Source organism: Macaca mulatta, chromosome 8 (genome assembly GCF_049350105.2).
Source record: "Macaca mulatta isolate MMU2019108-1 chromosome 8, T2T-MMU8v2.0, whole genome shotgun sequence".
NCBI classification, from domain to species: domain Eukaryota; kingdom Metazoa; phylum Chordata; class Mammalia; order Primates; family Cercopithecidae; genus Macaca; species Macaca mulatta.
Genome location: NC_133413.1, coordinates 71,157,171 through 71,183,468, shown reverse-complemented (window position 1 = coordinate 71,183,468; position 26,298 = coordinate 71,157,171). Strand labels below are relative to the sequence as shown.

The 26,298-nt window shown below is 41.8% G+C and overlaps 1 protein-coding gene, 1 long non-coding RNA gene and 1 pseudogene across 3 annotated transcripts in view; 1 reads left to right on the top strand and 2 right to left on the bottom strand.

Moving 5' to 3' along the window:
- The window catches only part of RAB2A (RAB2A, member RAS oncogene family), a 103,425-nt gene extending 84,680 nt beyond the window's left edge, over positions 1–18,745 (bottom strand). The window contains 2 exon segments of one of the 2 annotated variants that reach the window (NM_001193860.2): positions 18,425–18,535; positions 18,733–18,745. In NM_001193860.2, coding sequence (NP_001180789.1) covers positions 18,425–18,470 — 46 coding nt within the window. In that variant the 5' untranslated portion in view covers positions 18,471–18,535; positions 18,733–18,745. 2 annotated transcript variants of the gene reach the window in all.
- LOC106999779 (ubiquinol-cytochrome c reductase complex assembly factor 2 pseudogene) lies at positions 1,279–1,932 on the bottom strand (annotated as a pseudogene).
- A 175-nt stretch (positions 18,746–18,920) lies between the features above and the next one.
- LOC144330795 (uncharacterized) lies at positions 18,921–21,990 on the top strand. Its single transcript, XR_013397278.1, has 2 exons — positions 18,921–19,057; positions 21,833–21,990. It is a non-coding gene; the product is annotated as an uncharacterized LOC144330795 (long non-coding RNA).
- Positions 21,991–26,298: the final 4,308 nt, after the last annotated feature.

The window sequence follows — 26,298 nt, the reverse complement described above, 5'->3', positions numbered from 1 at the left end:
ATACACAGGCTTAGAGAGGTACAGAAAGTTTCTGGAAGGATGTTTACCATGCTTGCTTACATATGTAAAGTGTGAAGAGGAACTTTCATCAACACTATATAAGCAGTACTTTTACTGACTTCATCTAACTACCTCCATAGTGTCACTGCATTTAAATAACCAGCAAAACTTCTAGTGTGACCACATATAGCTACTATAAATGTTGATCTGGTAAGAAAATTACAAGAAAGCCTGCAAGTAGAATAATGCACTGTGAAACAGAAAATTTTGATTTCTTTCTCCTCCCTGTGTCTAAAAATCTCTGAAGAATACTACTAAGTAGTACTTTTTAGTAAGACTTATTCATGGCTAAGGCTGAAAATTCACATAGCCACACTTAAGTCCAACATGATTTTTCTATTTCTCCTACCGAAAAGAAACTTTAAGCCAGAGAGAATGGGGGGAAAGGCCAAGCAAGAAAAAAAAAATTAAATGGTGAATGAGGCTTATTACTGTACAAATATCTGAGTTGAGGGTAGAAATTTGCTCCACTTAGAGAATGGGGAAGGGAATAACGCTCCTTAATGCAGATATCCAGAGGGTTAAGCAATCCCTTAAACTATGACACACAATGGTCTTCACAGTATAGTCCCAAGATTCCTTAGTGTTAATCATCATATCCCTTTCCTCCAGTCCTGATGAAAATCCTTTACTGCCACATTTTGTACATCACTCCTGGTATAAAGTCATTAAACTTTCTTGGCAAAATAAGTATGAGGAGCCCAGCCCAGTATTTCTCACATAATATAAAGATGGGGTAAAAGCACAAACTGATTCTACTGATTAGGTGGACAATTATTCAAACAAGTTATACCAAGTCTGTACCTATCACCTGATTTTTCATTTGCTATTTATGTTTTATTTTAAAGAGACAGAATTTTACTACACTGCCCAGGCTGGAGGGCAGTGGCTACTCATAGGCATGATCATGGTACACTGCAGCCCTGAACTCCTAGCCTCAAGCAATCCTCCTATCTCAGTCTTCCAAGTAGCTAGGACTACATGCACATTCCACCACGTCTGGTTATTGATTTTTCATTTGGAAAATGGGGTTAATAGTTACCTACTAAGATTACTGTGAGAACACCTATGAATGTCACAACATAGTACCAGCATACAGTAAGCGGGTGCTCAATAAAGGTTTACTGACAATCTGAAATCTGTTATAAGCCATTCACTCCACGGTTAGAAAGTACCCTGTCCACATACCTTTAGTACTTTGTACATATTTTTATTACATTTTCTGGTAGTTATTGTGGCAAATTGGTCTTCCCTGTAGGGTAGGACAGTCTTCATTTTTTGAACTCCAGCACAGGGACTGCCCACAATAGTATCTTTTTTTTTTTTTTTTCCTGTGGGAAACTGGGGCAGTTTTATTGACAATGGCAATGTACAAGACTCCACACCTAGGTATGCGGGCGAGGTAAGGCCTGAGCTCAGGCCTTATGATCCTCCTCCGGACCCTTGGAGGAAAACTTCTCCTGCAGTTTCTTCCACATGCTTTTATCCATTTCCTTAAGCTCTTCCAAGGTGTCTGTGGACAGGATCACCTTGTACTCTTCCAACGACAGGCCACTGAAGCTGGTGTCTCTGGGGCGACGGTACTTGTGTTTGTAGTAGTTTGTATGGAGTCGCGCTAAGCTCTGGTACATCTGATCACAGGCCTCAGGCTCTGCAACCTGGGTATTCTCTCCCTCCCGAAAGGCCTGTGCTACCCGCTGTCACAGGTAAGCGCCCAAGTCCCGGCCCCGTTTGGTCTCGTCCACTGGCCATTCCTCACAGAGCTTAAGAAAAGGCCGGTACCAGCTGGCCACCATTTTGGGCCCCCAATAGTATCTTTTTGTTGTTGTTGTTGTTGTTGTTTTGTTTTGTTTTTGAGACAGAAGTCTTGCTCTGTCGCCCAGGCTGGAGTGTAGTGGTGCGATCCCAGTTCACTGCAACCTCCACCTTCAAGTGATTCTCCTGCCTCAGTCTCCCGAGTAGCTGGGATTAGGCATCCATCACCACGCCCAGCTAATTTTTATATTTTAGTAGAGATGGGGTTTTGCCATGTTGGTCAGGCTGGTCTTGAACTCCTGATCTCAAGCAATCCACCCGCCTTGGCCACCCAAAATGCTAGGATTACAGATGAGAGCCACCACGCCTTGCCCACAATAGTATGTTAAATTTCTTTAAGAAGAAGAAGAAAAATAATCAACTGTGAATCTCTATTCTTTGCATAAACTCCATCTTCCAAGCCTTCATATGTGTCAATCAAACTCCTACTCCAGCACAAATTAACTTACCAGTGAACAAGCTCTTTCCATTTTATGAAGAGTCCAACTGTATGTCTTCTACTCATGGTGCTGATATGAGTCCCTCTTTTATATGTCAGTCACCTAAATATCTGAAAGTCATTATTATATTCTCCTTTAAGTCTTCTTTTTCAGGTTAAAATGGTTCAGATACTCAACAATTCCTAAAATGTCATGAATGTTATAGCCTTCATACCAGTGTTACTGGTCTCCTGAGCACGGACTCCTGTTTGTAGATATTCCTTTAAAACAAGATTTTCAGAACTGAATTGCAGTTGAGGCCTGACAGGGTAGAACCTGCCTTATCCGTACACTATACTTTTACTAATCTAGCATCACATTTATTCTTTGGTTCACTTTATTACTTATCTGACTCATATGAATCAAGTAATGTAAAACTACGTTTTTAGACGTGTGGATATCGAACCAGCTGACCTCCATTTTGTATTTGTATGATTATTTCACAAGCAAATACTGGGTTTTAACTTCATTTTTATTTAATTCAATTTTGCTACAATTTGGACAATCATTCTGCCTACCAAGGTCACTTTGGATTCTGTCAGTTAAAATCCAAATTATATATTAGCTCTTTCAACCAAACTGAACTGCGTCCAAGCTGTTGCTAATATCAGAAGTAAAAAATTCAGGACTGCATGTAGCAGCATGCTCCTTCCAGCTTGCCGACATGGCAGTCCTTTATGGATACAGTTCTTAAACCAGATGAAAATCCGTGTAGCAGGCTGGGTGTGGTGGCTCATGTATGCAATCCCAGCACTTGCGGAGGCCAAGGCGGACAGACTGCTTGAGCTCGGGAATTTGAGACCAGCCTAGGCAACATAGTGAGACCTTGTCTCTACAAAAAATACAAAAATAGCCAGCTGTGCTGGCATGCACTTGTAGTCCCAGCTACTCAGGAGGCCGAGGTGGGAGGATCGCTTGAGCCCGGGAGACGGAGGTTGCAGTGAACTGAGATTGTGTCACTGCACTCCAGCCTGGGCAACAGAGCAAGACTCTGTCTCGGAAAAAAAAAAAAAATCCACATAGCTATGAAACCAGTAGAATTTCTTCACCTCACACCCAAGTTTATCCTGAGCAAGTATAACAAATACCTTTACATAGAGGACTGGTGACTCAATTCATCAGGCATACATTATTATTGCTTTAATTTATAACTTTTTAGCTATTTATTAGTTTTTGTGTCAAGTAAAGCCTTGAGCATAAGTAATCTGGGACACATATACTTTTACTTTGCCCTCTGACATAGTTAAAACTGAACTAATAATACTTTATCCAAAGAAAGAAGATAACCACTGACAAACATTTATTTATATCAAAGACTTCTATAGAGCTACAAAACTACCTCTTTCCAAAGGGGTTCAAAACTGACTGAAATCATTCAAGTGGTACCACAAGTACCAAGAGTGAGTGTAGAAGAAATCAACGTAGGCCGGGCACGGTGGCTCATGCCTGTAATTACAGTACTTTAGGAGGCCAAGGTGGGTGGATCACCTCAGGTCAGGAGTTCAAGGCCAGCTTGACCAACATGGTGAAACCCTGTCTCGACTAAAAATACAAAAAAATTAGTTGGGCATGGCAGCCAGCACCTGTAACCCCAGCTACTCGGGAGGGTGTGGCAGGAGAATCGCTTGAACCCAGGAGGCGGAGGTTGCAGTGAACCAAGATCGCACCATTGTACTACAGCCTGGGCAACGAGAGCGAAAATCTGTCTAAAAAAATAAAAAAAAAATCAAGGTAGAAAACAACTACTGGCTTTCCCATCTCTTCCTTGAAGACTAGTGAAAAATAGTACCTCCTTGATATTTTTCTCAATCTCAAGTGGATCGTGAGGACACCTGAGATAGAAAAGAACTTTTTCTTTTATTGAGTCAAGGAGGACAACAGAATCAAGGAGAGCCATTCTGTGGTTAACACATGATCAGCAGAGTGAACAGCTTTTTTTCTATAGGCAAGACCAACTCCACTAAATTTTAGAATGCTCAACAGGTAGGAAATATTATCTCTAAGGTATTACTATTAACAAAGCACTTTGTAGCTTACAAGGCACCTTCACATATTATTTACTTTAAGCTCACAAAAATCCTGTGAGGTAGATAATCCAGGCATTGCTATTGGTTTTTCCAGATGAGAAAACTAAAACTGAAGGGGTATGAACTTTACTGAGGTCACAAGTAAACAGTACAGACACCACATTGATCGAGATATGCTAATTACAAATACCAGGCTCTTGGAAAACTTTCAAGAGTGGTGTCTAAGTTAAAATAACCGGAAAGGACTGCATAGTAGTTATTTCTAAAGAAAGACAAACGCAAACGGGTCATCCATCAATTTTAATAATGCAGGGGCAGCAGAGCAAGCATGAATACACTACTGACACTGATATATCAACTGTAAATAAATGAAGGAAACAAATGACTAACACTTAAATTTTAAAGACAGCTGTAAAGCTAGGGGTAAAAAACAAAACCAAACCCTGAGCCTTGGTGAATAACTCTACAGGGTGCACTAGGCAGATACTATACCTGTTTTAGAAACAGAAAATTTCAGAATTTAAATTAATTGTTCATGCGCACTAGTAAGTTAGTGGCAGGTATCTTCTCTTCAGTAACCTCTCTACTGGCCTACAAGGAATAGGTGACCTATCCATGCTTGGAAAAATCTACCATATTATTTCCTGTGCAGGACATGTGCCCGTCTAAACTCAAAAGCCCATGGCAAGTGGGCATGCCTGTGATCTACACCTTGATCTTTGTCTACATGACTGAACCAGGGTGGTACTTGATAGTAGAAATAAACCCAAATCCATCAGTGATTTCAATACATATGAAAACATTAAATTATCCTGTTAAAATACAGCCTCTCAGATTGACATTTTTAAAATATAGAAATGGGCTACAATAAAAAAACAGGCCTTTTTAAAAAAAAAAAAGGTGATAAAGGACTAGGCATGGTGGTTCATACTGTAATTCCAACACTTTGGAAGGCTGAGGTAGGAGGATCACTTGAGCCCAGGAGTTGGAGACCAGCCTGGGAAACATGGCAAGACCCATTTCTGCAGAAAATTTAAAAATCAGCCAGGTGCAGACAGGCACAGTGGCTCACATTAGTAATCCCAGCACTTTGGGAGGTTGAGGCAGGCAGATCACGTGAGGTCAGGAGTTTGAGACCAGCCTGGCCAACATGGTGAAACCCTGTCTCTACTAAAAATACAAAAAGTAGCCAGGTGTGTTGGTGTGTGCCTGTAATCTCAGCTACTCAAGAGGTTGAGGCAGAATGGCTTGAACCCAGGAGGCAGAGGTTGCAGTGAGCCAAGACTGTGCTACTGCATTCCAGCCTGGGTGACAGAGCGAGACTCTCTCCAAAAAAAAAAAAAAAAAATTAACCAGGTATGGTGGCATGTGCCTGTGATCTCAGCTACTTGGGAGGCTAAGATGGGAGGATCCCTTGAGCCCAGGAGGCAGAAGCTGCAGTGAGTCATGATAGTGCTATTGCACTCCAGCCTGGGTGACAGAGCAAGACCCTATCTCAAAAAAAAGGTGACACAGAACCAGAATGAGTCAACTGATTACTTTGGAGAGAGATTTACATATGCTGGTAAAGCCAAAGATGTATATACCTTCCACCCACAAATCCGCTGCAAGATATATTTCTAAAACTCTTAGCACCCAGCTCAAGGAGGCAGGCACAAGAATAATGTATGCAGTATCGTTTTTACAACAAAATAAACAACTTTAAAATGTCCATAAGAATGGAGAAAACTGCAGTACAAACAACAGAACATAATCAGCAATTAATATCAATAAAATAGAATGAAATGTATTAATATAGACAAACCCCCAAAGTAATGAGCAAAAAAGTTTCAGAGTCAAGTGTAATGTTTACTTCCTAAACAAAGCACATATGAACTAAATATGCAAAATTAATATCAAATACCTGAATTCAAAAAAATCATATTAAGAAACAAGTGAAGGGAAACCTAATGACAAAGGAATAACTTCTCAGTAAGATGTATGGGTCATAAATACCTTACAAATTAGCCCCCAAATTCATGCGGGGAGGGGAGAAATAATCTGACAGAAGAACAAGAAAAATCCATTGTCATAATATGAAATTTTAACATCTCTCTCCAAAGGTCAAAAAGAAGTAGACAAAAAACTATACAGAAGATACGATCCACGCTAATATCAAGTCTGATCTAACAGACATGAAAACCTGAACTCACTACATACACAAGAATATACTTTTCAAGCACATATGAAACATGTACAAAAACCAATCAAGTACTCGGCTACAAAATTAGTCTCACACACTGAAGAATCAGCACATATAGTCTACAGTCTCTCAGTTTAATAAAGTCAGAAATCAATAATGAAAAGATTCTTTAAAGAAAAGAAGAAAAAGACAAAAGAAAAAAAGAAAGAAACATGCTTACTGGGTCAAGAGAGAAGCCATGAGAAGAAAACAAAAACTTCGGAGTAGCCAACTGCTCAAGATCTGTTACACAGTTTTACTTGGATTCCTGTAAGTCCTCTTTAAATTCTTATCATAAATCTCTTTTCTTGAGCTATTTCGAGTGTGTTTCTGTTCCTTCACAGAACAAAATCCTACCCAGTCTTTTAAATCATTACCAGGAGCCAGGCACAGTAACTCACACCTGTAATCCCAGCACTTTGCAGGGCTGAGGCAGGAGGATCACTTGAGGCCAGGAGTTTGACAGACCAGCCTAGGCAACATAGTGAAACCTCATCTCTTAAACAAGATAAATCATAAAGTGGACTTGGATGGTCATTCACTCTAAATTAAGCAAAACTGCCAAAAATATAGACATCTGAAATAAAAGGAGTCTTGATAAACAGTCTTGATAACGTAAAAAACTTGCCATAAAACAACTTGATGCAAACAAATAAAAACACCAACACAGGCTAGGAAAAAAAACAATTAGAGACAAGGATAACATGCTCCTTCAAGTATCAGCTGGCCAAAAACAAGCAAGCTAAATGGGGGGCAGTGGGAGGATCAACATATTAGAACACAGAGGGCAAAAAAAATTGTTTTTCCTATTATTAGCATTACTTAGACACTATACAGCACTGGTCAGATTTGGGTGAATTTTTCAAATACATATGGGGAAATTATAGAAACATTCAAAGCAGCAGGATAAAAAATAAAGATATAACCATTTTTTATTCTAGTTGTTGTTACATGTATGATATCATTTATTCATCCCCATTTTATAGATAAGGACACCAAGACTCAGAAAGATCAAATGGGTTGCCCACAGTCACATGGCTGGTAAATAGCAGAGAAAGTACTTTATCCTACTTTTATATAGGATAGTTCTGCATTATTATGCATGAACGGAGGTCCTACCTATTTAAGGGAATTGAAGGCTATGTACTCTCACAGCAACTCAACTGATCAAACAGTAAGCCAACAGAAGAGGTATGATGTGAAATTTATGGGAATCAGGAACTGTAATACGGGGAAGAGAGCATGAACTTTGGAGTCAGAAAAACCTGGGTTCAAGTTCCAGATTGGTCAGTTACTAGCTGTATACAAGAAGACTGTATGTGGTAACAAGTGTCCCTTTCCTCACCTATAAAATGGTGTCTTCCTCAGAGATTCAATGAGTTATGCCTCTAGAGAAAATGCCCTATAAAACCAGTTGTATATTTATACTCGTGATACTGTATTATTTTTAAGAGGAATCAGAAGCAAAGCTTCTTTCAAGACCCACAATGTCAGTAGTTACTAAGTATATACATGAACGTACTTCAAAAAAAACAATGAATACTAATATTAGGATAAATTAGCAGGATTGTCTTTTTGCACTGGTTAGTGCTAAATTCAGTGTCCACTTCAAAGAAGTCTACAAAACCTCGTATCACAGATTTTGAGTATAAATGTCCTGATATGGTTTGGCTTCGTGTCCCCATGAAAATTTCATCTGGAATTATTATCTCCACGTGCTGGGGGAGTGGCCAATCTGGTTGTTTGATAAGGCATGGCCCTTCCTCCATTGTTCTCTCTCCTGCAGTCTTGTGAAGAAGGTACCTGCTTCCCCTTTGCCTTCTGCCATGACTGCAATTTTTCTGAGGCCTTTCCAGCTATCCAAACTGTGAGCCAATTAAACCTCTTTTGTTTATAAATTATCTAGTCTCGTGCCATATCTTTATAGCAGTATGAAAATGGACTAATACACGTCCTTTCTGATATTACTTTACTGTTTCTACCATTTGTTCCTTTGCCCTTGAAATTGTCTGGCTCTGTGTCCCTACCCAAATCTCACATCAAATTGTAATTTCCAATGTTGGTGGAGGGGCCTGGTGGGAGCTGATTGGGTCACAGAGGTGGATTTCCCCCACTTGCTGTTCTCAGTGACAGTGAGTTCTCACGAGAGCTGGTTGCTTAAAAGTGGGTAGCACTTCCCCCTTCACTCTCTCTTTCCTGGTCTGACATGGCAAGATGTACTTGCTTGCCCTTCACCTTCTCCCATGATTGTAAGTTTCCTGAGGCCTCCCAGCCACGCTTCCTGTACAGCCTATGGAACTGTGTGTTAATTAAACCTCTTTTTCTTCATAAATTCCCCAGTCTCACGTAGTTTTTTTTTTTTTTTTTTTTTTTTTTTTAGACGGAGTCTTGCACTGTTGCCCAGGCTAGAGTGCAATGGTACCATCTCAGCTCACTGCAACCTCTGCCACCCGGGTTCAAGCGATGCTCTTGTCTCAGCCTCCTGAGTAGCTGGGATTACAGGTGCATGTCATCACGCCCGGCTAATTTTTTGTATCTTAGTAGAGACGGGGTTTCACCGTGTTGCCCAGGCTGGTCTCGAACTCCTGAGCGCAGGCAATCCACCTGCCTTGGCCTCCAAAGTGCTAGGATTACAGGCATGAACCATCATGCCGAGCCTCAGATAGTTCTTTATAGCAGTGTGAGAATGGATTAATGCAGCCCTTTATGGTAGGCAGAATAATGCCCTCCAAAAGATATTAACATCCTAATCCCCAGAACCTGTGAATATTTTACCCTACACGGCAAGGGAACTTTGCAGATTTGATTAAGATTAGACCTTGAGATGGGGAGATTAGCATGGATTATCCAGGTAAGCCCAATCTAATCACACGCATCCTTAGAAGTGAAGAACCTTTCCTACAACAGAGAGACATGGGATGGCCCAACAAGAATAAGAAAGATGAGACACAAGAAGGACGTGACCCACTGTTGTTGGTTGTGAAGATGGAGGAAGGGGACCATGGGCCAAGGGATGTGGGTAGGTGGGTGGACTCTAGAAGCTAGGAAAAGCTCTCAGATGATAGCCAGGAAGGAAATGGGGTCTCAGCCCTACAGTTTCATGGAAGTGTATTCTGCCAACAACCTGAATGAGCCAAGACTCTCTAGAAGGGAACCCAGTCCTATTGAAACCTGGATTTCAGCCCAGTGAGACATCTTAGACTTCTGAACTATATAAGATAAATTCATGTTGTTTCAGTTGCTAAGTTTCTGGTAGCTTGTTATGATAGCAATAGAAAACTAATATATATATATACACACACACACACACACACACATATATATATACACGTATATATCCTTACTCTCTCATTTACATTAAAAAACTAAAAAAAATTATATAAGTGCCCTTAAATCCTGTTTTGAAACAAGGAGGAATAAATTGGTCAATGCATGCAGCCTACCCAGCAGAACCTACCTGGCACACATTCATCACTTACTGAAGCACTAACTCTAACTCTGTATCAGGCACCATCCTTCCTTTAAGGAGTTGGCTACAGCATGCAGCTATCGATATTCATTTTCTCCCTTAGATTTGGCTAAAAACACAGCGACTCTCAGCTATACCTGAAAATAAGAATACTTTAAAGTGAGAACTGGGAGAAACCTAAAGCTACATTGTGACTATGAAAAGTAAAAATTCAGAAGATATGGGGAAGGAAAGAGCAAACAAAGGGGAATGGAGCCAGACCACCCTGTAATCAAGAGAATGGCCCGTGGAGTCAGACACCCCTCGATCTTTGTTCTACCACTGTATTTGTTCGTTTTCACACTGCTATAAAGAGACTACCCAAGACTGGTAATTTATAAAGGAAAGAGGCTTAATTGACTCACAGTTCTGCATGGCTGGGGAGGCCTCAGAAACCTTATAATCATGGCAGAAGGGGAAGCAGGCACATACTACGTGGCAGCAGGAGAAAAACAGAGTATGAATGAGGAACTGTCAAACACTTATAAAACAACCAGATCTCAAGAGCACTCACTACCACCAGATCAGCATGGGGGAATCGCCCCTATGATCCAGTCCTCCCACTGGATCCCTCCCTCGACACGTGGGGACTACAGAAATTAAAACTTGCGATGAGATTTGAGTGGGACACAGAGCCAAACCATATCAACCATCTACTAAGATAACTTGCCCCAAATGGCACAACTCAGTTTCTTCATCTGTAAAACAGTAATCTCATATGTCTGTTGAATAATTAACAGATAATAAGTTTTTGATATGGTGTAGGAACTATAAAAAGTGTGGAGGATTACTCATGAGAATCTGCTATACAGACCACAGTGCCAAAAGCTAATGTGATGGAGAATTCCATGCAAATTCAGTCTGGCTACACCTTAGGGATTAAATAAAATCCCCCAAAGCAGAAAATTTGACAGCAGAAAAAGAAGAATCAATTTTAGAAAAATAAGCAAAAAAGGCCCATGGCTAAACCAGCAGTGGAATTTTACAGTACTACCATCACTACAAACAATATTTTTTAAAAATACTGATGACTGGGACTCCCCGGAGAGTGACTAAAACAGCATTTCCATGGATGAGAACCAAATATTAATAGTCTGAGTTGAGAAACACCGCAGAAATTAAAAGGGGGCTTCTATCTGTGCATGACAGGAAAAGAATCTAGAACCTTTTTGCCAGGCATCTCTTACTTACAAGTAACAGCTAAAACTAGAGTACTTTAAAACTTGCAAATAATCAAGGCTAACGAAATCAAATGGGACAGTTTCTTGGAGAAAATGTGAAGTTAGGAGGGAGACAAGAGAGGTCTGCATATAGCTGCATCTTTTGTACCAAAGGACACAGTCTCACAGACTGAGGACGAGCAGAGAATAACAAATGAAGTAAGCACAGCTGGGCCAGAAGGAAAGGGAAAAACAGCCGAGATGGCAAAATTAAGGCTTGCTCAAATAAAACATCAAACTGGCTGGCTACTGCAAGAGGAGGACAGCTGAAGAGTTAAAACGAAGGAGGGGAGCAGTTGGGGTGATAAAAGAGAAAATTTCATGCTGGACAGGAATGGCATAGGACAGAAAGGACAGAATACCAATTGAGAAGATAAGGAGGGAGAGTCACCAGAGGAGTTTAAGAAAGGTAAATAGGAATGAGAACAACAGGGACAATGGCCTCTATGATTCACTATAAAGTCTCAGGCACAGTATAAATATTAGGTGGAGGAAGTAGTAAATAAACTGGGTTAGAAAACAGACAGCAAAGAGCTAGTTAAAAATCCTGAAGGACCACCAATAACATACAAAAATTTAAGGATAACAAAAGTATATCATCTAAATTGCAAATGATGTTAAAAGATGTTTCAGCTCTCATTTGATAAATGAAACAGCTAAGCACATCTAAAAACGGGCAAAACTAAATAATATAGTTTAGGAATCTGTAAGTGATACAACTACGAAGAAAAGCAGGGGAGGATTAATACAAAATTCAGGCTAGTGGAAAACTGGTTGAGAAAGAGATGTATGTAAGAATGTGGAGTCCTTGGCTGGGCATGGTGGCTCACACCTGTAATCCCAGCACTTTGGGAGGCAGAGGCGGGCAGATCACGAGGTCGGGAGATCAAGACCATCCTGGCTAACATGGTGAAAGCCCGTCTTTACTAAAAATACAAAAAATTAGCCGGGTGTGGCGGCATGCGCCTGTAGTCCCAGCTACTTGGGAGGCTGAGGCAGGAGAATGGCGTGAACCCGGGAGGCGGAGGTTGCAGGGAGCTGAGACTGCGCCACTGCACTCCAGCCCGGGCAACAGAGAGAGACTCGATCTCAAGGGAAAAAAAAAGCAAGAATGTGGAGTCCTTTTGCATGTGTGTTTATCATTATTCTTTAAAACTATTAAACTGCATATATATTACATATATTCTTTTATATGCATGCTATATCTCATAATAAAAAAGCTTTTATAGAATTTTTCTACCTCTGAACTTCCCAGTTTGTTTTTTGAAGATAACTCTAACAAATCTGCTTATATAATAAAATAAAATGACTAGTATTTCTGGCCACAGGTTTTGCAACATTCAGCTCCACCTCAAATTTAGTCAATCAAAATCCCTAGGGGTTGGGTTGCTGAATTTTTTTTTTTTTAAACAAACACCTCAGTGATTCACAAGAATCTAAAGAATCTCAAATTTGAGTCTCCCACAGAAAGGTCTTCCTTCTGTTTTTCTCCAGAGCTCCTGAAAATCTAATCCCATTCCTTCCCCAAATCCTCTAGAACTTTGCTCCTTCCCTCCCCTTCTCTTGTATTTAACCTTTCAACCTCAAGTCTCTCCTATCTTAAAATACAAACACGCACTCACATCTACTCTTCAATAAAATAACCCATGCATGGTTCTACTTGTAACTTTCCAATAACTCTTTTGGTAAAAGCACCAATATTACGTGTGATATTGTTTAAATTTTTTTTAAAAAAACAAAGTAGGAGGACCCTACAATATAAAAAGCTCCATTTCACCAACACCAACTCTTCCAGTGTAACCAATATAAGCATATAATTCTACTCTCCTCCCCAGAAGTAACAGTTAAGTGTGTAGTCTTGGGACTTTTTCTATTTACACATATAAAAATCCACAGTTTTTTTAAACAATATAAATGAAAATACACCTTAGTTCTCCCCCTCATTGATGTCTGAATCAAACACTGTGGCAAAGCACTAATGTCTTCCTACCATTTCAACCAAAAGTCCCTAACCTCTACTGCACATGACACTAGTAACCACTCCCTCTCTATTCCATGACACTGTACTGCCCAGGTCTTTCTTGCTTTTTTGATTATTCCTTGTTAGTCTACTATGCTGATAACTTTCCCCATGTGCCCCATGAACACTAGTATTTCCCACCATTACATCCACGCTTTCATCTGTCAATGCATTCAATGAACAATCACACCTACTTCATTCCAGGAGGACAACTTTGTCAGATACCCATTTGTCAATGGTTTTGCATGTGAACCAATGCTCCAAATCACTTGCATCAAAGAAACAAACGCTGCCTTGCCACGGTGGCTCACACCTGTAATCCCAGCACTTAAGGAGGCTGAGGTGAGTGGATCACTTGAGGTAAGGAGTTCGAGACCAGTCAGACCAACATGGCGAAATCCCATCTCTACTAAAAATACAAAAATTAGCTGAGAGTGGGGGCAGATGCCTGTAATCCCAGCTACTGGGGATGCCTGTAATCCCAGCTACTGGGTAAGAGAATCACTTGAACTTAGGAGGTGGACATTGCAGTGAACTGAGATCACACCACTGCACTCCAGCCTGTGTACAAGAGCAAAACTCTGTCTCAAAAAAAAAAAAAAGATAAAAGAAAGAAACAAATGCTTGCAATTTTGGCATGATACATAATTTCACTTTGCAACTAATTCAAACTACATTATGATCAGCAAGCCCCTAAGCCAATCAGGAGGATGGGAATCAGAAGTAAGCTTGAGAAATTAATTTTTTAAAGTGATAACTTATTAATAATTATTTTCATGTCATGATAATTCTTCTTCCCTACATAACCCTGTAATTTCAAAAGCTCAGAAAATGAACTCTCAGGTAATAGGGACTCCATTTTATGTTATTAGCTCCCAAATCTCTATCCCAGATTACTCTCTCCTGAGCCAGAAATAAACTTTCAACTACATACCAGACATTCCCCCATGCCCACTCTGGCAGTGCCTACTCATCATTCCAATTTCAGCTCAAACATCACCTAGCGCCTCCCCTCAAGGATCCATCCACTTATCTATTAAATGAATCTGACACTCAGTGGTGTACCCTTGCATCTAAGACAAAGCCAAAGACCTTCCCACTAAAAAGATTATTTAATGCAAGTGGGGCTGACAACAGTGGCTCGTGCTTGTAATCTGGCACTTTGGGAGGCTGAAGTGGGAGGATGGCTTGAGCCCAGGAGTTTGAGACCAGTCTGAGCAACACAGTGAGAGCCCATCTCTATAAGAATTTAAAAATTAGCCAGGCGTGGTGGCATGTTCCTGTGTTCCCAGCTACTTGGAAGACTTAGGGTGGGAGGATTGCTTGGGCCCAGGAGACTGAAGCTGTAGTGAGTGAGCCGTAATAGTGCCACTGCACTCCTGTCTGGGTGACAGAGATCATGTCTCAATAGATAAATAAATAATATGAAGTAAAATAAAATAAAATGTAAGCGGTGGGTATATACATAAGACAGAAAAATAAATAAAAAATAAAATGTAAGTGGGACTGGGACTGAAGAGAGGCGAAACAGAATGAGGGAACAGAGGAGGGGACCAGCATAAAATGCAACAGGGAGTGGTAGGATTTGTTAAAATCTCAAAAGAATGGATAAAAAGGAGTTGGCCAGGTGACAAAAATCTTTGACATAACTTTTTTTGATAGGGAAAAACAAGAAAGGGTGCTTCAGATATTAACAGAAATAAGAACGCAACCAAATTTGTGCCTTTGTTTACCTTGCTGAGCATTGAGCGGCAGGGAGGGTTATTGATAAGGTTAAAATGCTAGGCAGATGCTAGAGTTTCAGGTGCAAAAATTACTATAGGTTTGTATTTTTTCTCTCCTTTTATGCTTGAAAATTAACTGCTTATTAAATAAATAACGGCTTATTAAAAACCACTTTCCACTTTACATCTAGATTTAAATGACACATTTTACTAAATGACTCAGAAACAAGACAGGAACAAGGAAACAATTTAAAGCTACATTTTAACTGCATTTAGTCTTACAGTAAGAAAACAACTCAATAGTATCATCATGATCATGTAAAAGTTTTTAAAACCTCTTCTACTAAGGAGGGAACTCTGTAAAGGAAAAATGTGCATTGTTCCTTTCCCTTGAGAAATCAAAGTACTTTCACATTTATCCTCATTTTATCTCACATACTGAGAGAAGGTTATAGGTTAGGGAAACAGGGAAACAGAAAAATTAAGTGATTTCCTTCATTCTAAGATGCATGTTTTTGACCCTGACTTTTTAAAAAATCAAGGTGGATCTCACATTACTGATTTTAAAGCCATCTTTTCTAGGGGAGGGCCACACTGAGTGTATCTTACAACTATGGGTATCCTCTGAATTCAAAAAATATGATAAAGGATTTTGCCCAAATTAATAAGCAAGAAAGTGGCAGAACTGGGTAAAAACAACAACAACAACAAAAAATCTCTGTTAAGCTATTTATACAAACAGGAATATAGCAGCCTGTTTGGCTCCTCTCTTATTAATTAAATATACAGGGCCTACCTTTTACTAGGCTCTTCCTGAAAGAAACACAGAGCCATACATAACACCTTTTCTGCCTTCAAGAAGTATATAATGATGCCTACATAATAGAGATGCCTATACAAATATCTATAAAACAAAAAAGTCTGGGATCAATATCAGAAGAATGACACAGAGTGAGAAACATAAATTCAAAAAAGGAGTAGTCACTTTTCAGCCAGGATACTGTGAAAATCTTCACACAATAAGAGCTTAATATATGTTGACTGTGAAGGCATTTTGGAAAACTCAGATAAGACTTTGAAGGACTGATGGATTTTCCACAGGGAGAGATTGTGCCAGAAAGCATTCTAAGAATAGAGAGTAGCAGGGCCCAGGAAAAAAAACACCGAAATCAGCCACGGGGTCTCAAATGGCAGAAGCAAGGTGGGGAATAGTGGGAAAGAAGGCTAGAAATGTAGATAGGGGCTAAAATACAGAGTTCACTGAAGGTCAAACAAAAAATTGTGAGCAAACGGGAGTAGCCTTTTGACATTCATGCTTCAGGAAGACTAAACTGACAGTAAACTACACTGGCTGAACTGGAGTGGGGAGAAGTACTGCTGCAGACAACACAGTGTCAAGAATTCCATTCCTGAACTAGGTCGTATCAGCAGCAATGACAAGAAAGAAGTGTCTTCCCTTCGAACTGCGTGGGGACTGCTTTTGGATAAGAGCAAATTCCAAGAGAACAGAGCATTAACTTGTTAGGATTTGTAGCCCCACTACTCCCTGCACAATACTTTATTTACCCACAGTAGAGCCTCAAATAAAAAACTGAAAAATGGCAATCAGCAAAGTCTGATTTGAATCTTCACCACTAATGAGATAGCCAAAAGGCCATAGTCACAAGCTTCTATTTCTCAAACCCAGTAATATTACAGTTAATGTGGCATTCCTCTCCAATCTTGTTTTTACAGACTAAATCAAATTTTGCCAGAAGGCTTTAGAATTCTCCTTCCTTCATCCAAATACACCACAGCATTTTTCTTTTAAAGTTTATAAATCCAATTTCAACACACACACACACACACACACACACACACACACACACACACCAGAAAACCTTGCTGAAAACTCATTTATCTAGCAGAAAGTTTTTCTTTCAGGCAGCAATCAACATGCCTTTTTTTTTTTTTGAGACGGAGTCTCTGTGTCGCCCAGCCTGGAGTGCAGTGGCGCGATCTCGGCTCACTGCAACCTCCACCTCCCGGGCTCAAGTGATCCTCCTGCCTCAGCCTCCCAAGTGGCTGGTATTACAGGGGCCCGCCACCACGCCCGGCTAACTTTTGTACTTTTAGTAGAGACGAGGTTTCACCATGTTGGCCAAGCAGGTCTCGAACTCCTGACCTCACCTCAGGTGATCCCCCACCTCGGCCTCCAAAAGTGCTAGGATTACAGGCGTGAGCCACCGCGTCCGGCCAACATGCTCATTTAGTTACTTATAGAGCCTGCCACATCATTAGTTCAACTACAAACTGCTGCTTACATTACCAAAGTTGTGCAAAGGCTCCAAAGTTGTGCAAGAGTAACCACTGAAATCAGACTCTGGTATATTAATAGTTGCAACATCTAAACAATCTTTATGTTTATTATTAGATTCAAAGTAATGCCAAATCACAGGTATTAAAAATATTTACGAAGAGTTTGTTTACGTTTCTGTGGAATACACTAGGATGTCATTTTAAGTGAGAATAACTGAATTTCTTTCTGCTTCAAATGGGCATGAGCTCACCTGAAAATTAGCAGTTGACACCGAACCTGACATATCTAAAACAGCAGCGTCCCCAACAGACATACGTAAGTACACACCCAGAGCACTGAACGACTTTATATTACTATTAAATAACCCCAGTTCACACGTGGCAAAAGTGCACAGAACTCGTTCATGCTTTCCTAACCCCGAAAGGGATTCTTCAGCCGTCAAGTAATAAGACGTGACTTACTCCGCCTTGAGAGTTAAAAGTGTTAAAAAAGCACATATATGTATATATTATATATATTTTAAAGCTTTCCTTTTCTCCTTCTCAGCTGCCTGTCCCACACCAAAAAGCGCCTTGCCCAGGCCTTGACAGATGCGTGCAGGTGGAGGAAGGTTGTTACTGGTCAGGAACTAAGACCCGGGTCCCAACACCTTCTGCTCGCCTAGGATTCCCTTTTTCTTTTTTCTGGGGCCGCGAAGAGACCTAACGCGAGGGGCCCTGGGGGTGGGGTGCAGTCATGTGAGTCGGGCCCCGGCGGCCCTGCGCTAGGCCTCCCCTCCTGTCACACACTTCCTGAATCGAGTGTCGCAAACGGCTGCCGCGGCCCTCGGCTGCAAGACTGGCCCGGTCGGGGGCCGCAGACCGGGCCTGGCCAGGCCGCGGCCGCTCGCAGTGCCCACGTCACCAGCTCCAGCACTGCGGAAATGGAGCGGCGCGGCCGGGAGGGAGGCGCCGGGTGGAGTCCGCGTCCCCGCCACCGCCAGACGCCGTTTGCCTCTCAGTCCGGGTCCGGAGGCCGCCGACACTCGCCCGACCGCGCCCGGGGCCCTCACCTGTGTCGCCGATTATGATGTACTTGAAGAGATAGGCGTACGCCATGGCCGCGGCCGCTCAGTGCCAGGGCACACGGCTCCTCCTCCCGCTACTGCTCCTCCTCCGCGCCCCTAACCCCGGCGCCGCTCAGCCTCGAAACGCCAGGCTCCGCCCGCCGCCGCCGCCGCTGCTGTCAGCCGCCGGGAGTGAGGGGCTGTGAGGTAGCCGGACGAACTGACACCCGCAGAGCCGAAGGAGACAGCGCCCGACCGAGCCCAGCCGAACAATAACAGCCACCGCGGCACCTCCGCCCCGCCTCCGCGTCGACCCGGAAGTGCTGCGGCCGCCGGCGCCGCCGGAGGAAGGGGGAGGAGCCCCGCACGCTGGCCGCGCCCCGGCGGCCGCAGCACCGCCCCGCACCGGGCAGGAGTTACTCGGTCCGCTCTGTCCCTAGGCAAGGCGAGTCCGGGCTCTGGTCTTTCCGCGACGTTTGAGCGGGCGAGCCCGGCGGCCAGGAGACGCCGGGAACGGGACTGGTGGGGATGCAGAGGCTAGGTTCTGTCGCCTTCCGCCCTGCGGTGGGGGCGCGGGGCACGTGGGGGGACGGCAGAGGCGGTGTTCGGTGCAGGGCCCCGCCCTGGGCTGCTGAAAATGTGTGTGAAAATGTGGGAGGCACACGGCGAGGGGGTGGGGGTGAGGTGTTATTTCTGTGTTTGGCATCGGGGCTTGAAGGTGAAAAATGGCAGTATTTATAAATGGGAAACCGTAAATCTGGGACTGCGAAGTAAATCATGGTATGCGCATACAGTGGAGTACTACGTTGCTCTCTCCTGAGGTCAGGAGTTCGAGACCAACTTGGCCAACATGGCGAAACCGCGTCTCTTCTAAAAATACAAAAATTAGCCGGGCGTGGTGGCGCTCGCCTGTAATCCCAGCTACTCGGGAGCCTGAGGCAGGAGAATCACTTGAACCCGGGAGGTGGAGGTTGTAGTGAGCCGAGATTGCACCACTGCACTCCAGCCTGGGCTACAGAGCGGGACTCTGTCTCAAAATAATAATAGTAAATAAAAATGAATAAAGCCTCTGGATCTGTCCTGGTTTTGAGGGCTGCTCAAAAAAAAAAAAAGCCTGATTTAGGTTAAGCAAAACCGAGACAGTCTGTATATGTGTGTGTATATAACATGCACCATATGTAATATATGAATTGTATACAATTTTTATGTGTAACAAATAGTGGGAAAACATTTACATTCCTATATATGCATAATCAATCTGAAAGGAAAGGTAACTGGTATTAAGAGAAAGGAGGGAATGGAATTGGGGGGAAAAATGTACTTTTCCCTGAATTTTTTTGTGCAGTTTGATGCTTTTTGCAGTGTTCATGAGTTACCTATTAAGAAATACTGTTAAAGGAAAAAACAAAATGACTATGCATTCGAGTAATAGTTATTGAATACTATGTTTCGTGTACTGCCAGGCATAGCAACTAGAGGCCCTGCATTTCTATGTTCTGTTTTTCTACTTTCCTTTTTAAATCATCCAGCCCAAAATGTCACCACTCTGTTCAAAAAGAGCACAGGTTATGGAAGAGGAGGTGGAGAATAGAGTGTCAGGAAAGATTACTTAGAGATTATGATTTCTGAGCCAGGAATATGAATGATGTATTGAGTTTCTCAAAAGAACAGCAGTTTGGGGAAGGGAACCAAAGTTTATGGACAAGGAACAGAATGTGCAAAATTCCGGGATCTGTTGAGAGAATTTGAAGTTGCGGAAGGAATCTAATTGACTAACTCATATCCTCATAACCCATAACCTCATATGGAAGGAGAATCATTGCTGGGGAAAAGTGATTGGGATTTAGTGGCCCTGGTTCCTTTTGCCTAATACTCTTCTCTTTGGGGCCTCTCATTATATAATTAGTACTGACACCATCATGCTGGGTAGATGTGGAGAGTTGCTGTGTGCTTTGGTTGGCCTTGCCAAATATGAACTCACAAGGTTTTTCTGGAATATTTGGAAGGCATTTTACTAAAGGGTGAGGAGGGATGGCATGGAAGAATTTGACATGAAAAGCTACCTGGAATCGCAAAATTTGGTTCATTCACCTTTAGTTTGAGGAAGGGGAGGTCCCTGCCCAAGGCCTCCAGGTTTCAGATGTCATTTTGTCCCTCCCACTTGAGTGCCTTCACCCACGTCTTCCTGGGTGATAGAGGAGAAACTCAAGTCTTCACTCTCACAAGATAGAGGGACATGGCCTTCCTTCACCAACAGCCTCAACTGGACAACGCTGTCAGGATGTCACACAAATGCCTGGCATCCTAGGAGTCAGGAGTATTCTTGCATTGTTAGAGGAGGAGAGTACCTGGAGAGGTCTCTTGTGCCAGGTTATGCAGGGCCTTGTATGTTATGTCACCATGCATTTAGAACTTTACCCAGTAGACACAAGGGAAATTGTGACAGGAAACAGGGTCAGAACTGGGTATGTAGCAGAAATCATAGAAATGGATATAAAGCTATAGAGGTAATATGTTATAAGGAAAATAACTTAGGAAACCCGGCTTCTGGTCTTGGCTGTACCTGTAACTGATTGGATTAATGTGAGGAATCGTTTAGCCTCTTAAAGCTTCAGAGCACAGGTTGCGACAGTTTGTGCCTGCAGTCCCAGCTACTTGGGAGGCTGCAGAGGGAGGATAGCTTGGGAGTTGAGGCTGCAGTGAGCTAGGATGGTGCCGCTGCACTCCAGCTTGGGCTATAGGTTGAGACCCTGTGTCTTAATGAATAAAATAATTATTTAAAAAATAATTTTAAAAAACTTATGAGTGGTTCAGTGCACTTGTCTATAAAGTAAAGGAGTTAAGTGTTTCTTAAAAGGGCTATTCCAAGCATGAAGTCTTAATTTTCTGCTTAACCAGCCTCCAAATCTAAAGCCATCTGTAAAAAGGGTAGTAATCCTCTTGTGAAAATGCAAGGGCCATAGATGTCAAATGCATATTGTTCTGATTGATTGATTGAGAGGAGGTCTCGCTCTGTCATCTAGGCTGGAGTACAGTGACCCAATCATGGCTTACTGCCATCTTGACCTCCTGGGCTCAGGTGATTGTCCTGCCTCAGCCTCTTGAGTAGGTGGGACCACAGGCACATGCCACCACGCCCTGATCATTTATAATTATTATTTTTTGGAGAGATGGAGACTCCCTGTGTTACCCAGGCTGGTCTTGAACTACTGGCCTCAAGCAAGTCTCCCACCTGAAGGACAGGATTTTCAAGTTCTTTTCTGGGCTTCAGTTTCCTTATTTGGAAAATGTGGATAATAACTGCTTCACAAAGTCCATTTAGTATCAACTAAGATAATGTATGTGAAAATACCATGTAAATTATGAAAAATGTATACCTAATACATAAAACTCTTTGTGCTGCATAATTTTTAGAAATTACCTTGAGGGACTGAGTGCGGTGGCTCATGCAGGTAATTCCAACACTTCGGGAGGCAAAGGCTGGAGGATCCGTTGAGCCTAGAAGTTCAAGATCTGCATGGGTTACATGGTGAGATCCTGTCTCTACAGAAAATTTAAAAGGAAAAAAGAAATTACCCGGAGGAAGTAAAGGCCTAATCACTATATAAATTCATGGTTTAAAATTAGCGTCGTTCCTGGCTCTATTTTATGTCTCTACCTTTTTTCCCTATGTATGACTCATAATATTTTGTTATATTTTCTATAAACCTATAATCTGTTTTAAATCCTCTTGGAAAAAATACAGGGTATAAATAAAAATCACATAAACCTCATTTAAAACATGGTCTTTAGCCCATAAAATCCAAACATTTTTCAAGAAAAGTTCCCTAGACAAAATAAGAGAAATAAACCTCTCTTCCATTAAATATAGTATACTTCCTGGGATTTTCCATTCAGTTTGATTTTTGGCTATTTTCAATCTCTCTCTTAGGATGTATTGTGATAACTCTGCCTTACATCATATGTGGTCTGAATGTCATAACTGTGGAATTTCAAAATTGTAACACTACATTCTTCAGTGTCTCCTAATCAAATTCTCCATGACATTTTCGAGTACAATGCTATGTTAGAAGTTTGCATTTGCTTCTCCCAACCAAACTTTCATGTTTGTATTTTCTCTGGTTTTAATTACTCTCAGGCTTTGGGAAGAGGGATAGGGTGGAGTCGAATGGGAGAAGGTGGTTGGGAATACGGTAATCTTGAGGCTTTTGCCTTTGTTTCCATGGTTCCTTAGCCAATCCTTCTGAAATGGTATGCAAAACTGATAGTGATGTATATATTTGCACATGTACACTTTTATGGGAGAGATTCTTCCATGACCCGGAAATAAGAACAATTGTGAAATGCCTTCCTTCAGCCCTCTCCAAATACCGTAACAGAACCAATTTTCCAGCAAATACTTAAACTCGTTACCAGTTTTTTGCTGTTGTTGTTTTGTTTTTTTGAGAAAAAAGTCTCGCTCTGTCACCCAGGCTAGAGTCCGGTGGTGCAGTTTCAGCTCACTGCAACCTCCACCTCCCGAGTTCAAGCAATTCTCGTGCCTCAGCCTCCCAAGTAGCTGGGACTGTAGGCACACACCACCATACCCGACTAATTTTTGTACTTTTAGTAGAGTTAGGGTTTTGCCATGTTGACCGGACTGGTCTTGAACTCCTGGCCTCAAGTGATCCACCTGCCTTGGCCTCCCAAAGTGCTGGGATTACAGGTGTGAACCAACACACCCAAACTCAGTACCAGTTTTGGAAGAAGAAATAATTAGATTCAAATCCTGACTTTACCACTCAACATCAGTTGAGTGATCTTGGATAGATTACTAAATGCTCTAAGTCTTAGTTTCCCCTCTGAGATGACATATATAAAATGTCGAGTACTATGTCAAGCACACAGAGGACACTTCTGAAACATTGAGGTTGTTTCCCCCTTCCTTTCCTCTCCTCCTTGTCGTCTTCCACCTTCAACCTGTTAATAAGAACTGTAGCTGTGAAGGAAATACATCTCTCCCTCTACCCCAGCTCACCCAACTGGCAATAACAAAAAACCACAGGAGGCTGGGCGCAGCAGCTCACACCTGTAATCCCAGCACTTTGGGAGGCTGAGACGGGTGCATCACCTGAAGTCAGGAGTTCGAGACCAGCCTGGCCAACATGGCGAAACCCCATCTCTACTAAAAATGCAAGAATTAGCTCGGTGTGGTGGCACGCACCTGTAGTCCCAGCTACTCGGGAGGCTGAGGCAGAAGAATCATCTGAACTCAGGAGGGGGCAGTTGCAGTGAGCCGAGATTGCACTACTGCACTCCAGCCTGGATGACAGAACAAGACTCAGTCTCCAAAAACAGACAGACAAAAACCATAGGAGTTAAATGAGCCCAACAAGGACCCTGCCTTAAAGGAGATTAGAGTCTTCTTGTGCTAAGTCATAAATAGCTTTGGCCTGATGAAGGCTACAGAAAGGTGCTCTATTATTTTAGAGAGTACAATTTTTGGGGGGGGAAATGAGGGTAGATTTTGTAGAGGGAGAGTCTCAAGCTGGGTCTTCAAGGGCATTATCTTTTATAGCTATTGCCTTAGCCTAGTCATTCCAGGTGCTTCAACAACCCTCCTTATTGTGCTTTGTTTTTCTCATCTACTTGATATGCCATTTCTAGTCTAATTGGATAACATTCTTAGTAATATTTCTTGTTTTGCTTTTCCATTCATGACCTATTTCTGGTTAGCTTATTATTATCCCAATATTCATTGTTTCTGGTTCAATCATCTGGTTCCATGTTGAAGCCAGAAGTGACTGTTTTCTCTTTTCCATTCCGTTCTGCTTTTCCTTCAGAAAGCTACCTGACGAGTCAAAAATTGGTGACAGCAAATTCACATCCTCAGTCAAAGTATGTGTAGGTAGGAGAAAAAAGTTTCTTTTATATGTAGGCTATTCTTTGTACCAATGGACTGATCATTAGTAATGGAAAGGACTGACATAAGTGTATGGAACAGAAACAATGAATATTGGGATAATAATAAGCTAATTTTATAAAATAGTGCATTGAAAATATAACTATATGGCCAGGCATGCTGGCTCACACCTGTAACCCCAGTGCTTTGGGAGGCTGAGGTGAGAGAATCACGTAAGCCCAGGAATTCAATACCAGCCTGGGCAAAATAGTGAGACCCTGTCTGTATAAAAAATACGTATATTTTTTGAGATGAGGTTTCTGTCGCTCAGGCTGAAATGCAGTGGTGCAATCATGCTCACTGCAACCTCATCCTCCTGGGCTCAAGTGATCCTCCCACCTCAGCCTTGTAAGTACCTGGGACAATAGGCACACACCACCACACCTGGCTAACGTTAAAAAAATTATTTGTATAGCCGGGCACGGTGGCTCACACCTGGTATAGCAGCAATTTGGGAGGCCGAGGTGGGTGGATCACTTGAGATCAAGAGTTCAAGACCAGCCTAGCTAACATGGTGAAATCCCATCTCTACTAAAAATACAAAAATTAGCTGGGTGTGGTGGCATGTGCCTGTAGTCCCAGCTACTTGGAAAGCTGAGGCAGGAGAATCACTTGAAGCGGGAGGTGGAGGTTGCAGTGAGTCGAGATGGTGCTGCTACACTCCAGCCTCGGTGACAGGGCAAGACTCTGTCTCAAAAAAAAAAAAAAAAAAAAAATTATTTGTGCAGATGGGGTTTTGCTGTATTGCTGAGGCTAGTCTCAAACTCCTGAACTCAAGTGGTCCTCCCACCTTGGCCTCCCAAAGTGCTGAGATTACAAGTGTAAGCCACTGTGCCTTAAAAATTGTTTTTAACTATTTTAAAAAATTACTATATAAGCTGGGCACAGTGGCTCATACCTGCATTCCCAGCTACTAGGGAGGCTAGGGTGGGAGGATCCCTTGAGCCTAGGAGTTTGAGGCTGCAGTAAGCGATGATTGTACCACTGCACTCCCACTGCACTCCAGCCTGGGCAATAGAGTGAGACCCCATCTTAAAAAAAACACTATATAATATATATTGAATTAATAATTAATATAGAACTTAAAAGTGAATTAAAAACTAGAATAATACTCTTAAATTAATTATTTTTTCTAAATCCTAGAGATTTGCTTAGTGCATTCAACAGAGAAAATAGTCAGGAGAAAGGCTCCGTTTTGGATTCCAGAAAGTCTGAATTACAGTCTCTTCTTGCCACTAACTAGCTGTCCTTGAGAAAGTCCTCTTCAGACTTTCATCATCTGTTCAAAAGAGAGAATAATTCTGGTTACTTACATAATAGCATTTCTAGTAATAGATGTGAAGACACTCTGAAAAGTACATTATTGCTAGGAGAGAATATATATACCAAGTTGCAGGTGGATTATTTTCTACAAGTGAATCCAAGTATATTAAGAGAACAATTCCTACAGAAGCAGTTAACATCAGTAGTATTTTATCATCTGCATTGTTGAATTTTTTTTTGTTGTTGTTAGTGGAGACCAGATCTTGCAATGGTTTCAAACCCTACTCTTCATTCGTCTTTAATATGTCATATGTTTTATGTTAAATAGTAGATGTTCTTTGCTTTGGAAAATTTGGGATTGGAATGGGAATGAGATATTGAAAATACACTTACTCTTTGTTTTTTGTTTGTTTGTTTTGGCTTTACTGCTTCTTGTGGAGCAGGGCTACCCCATGGGCAATGTGCCCAGAGTAGTGGTACTTGTTACTCTTAGAGATGTCTCAATTAATTTTAACCTCTATCCCTAATTGGTGTTTAAATTTTGATAAAGAAAAATTCATTTTTTCTTTATTTTCCAAGAAATGGTAAGCTATCTATGTCCCTATGGGAGATGTGGACAGAGAAAACTTTCTGTCTCGGATGTCTTTTGTGTGAGACAAGATCTTAGGAAATAAAT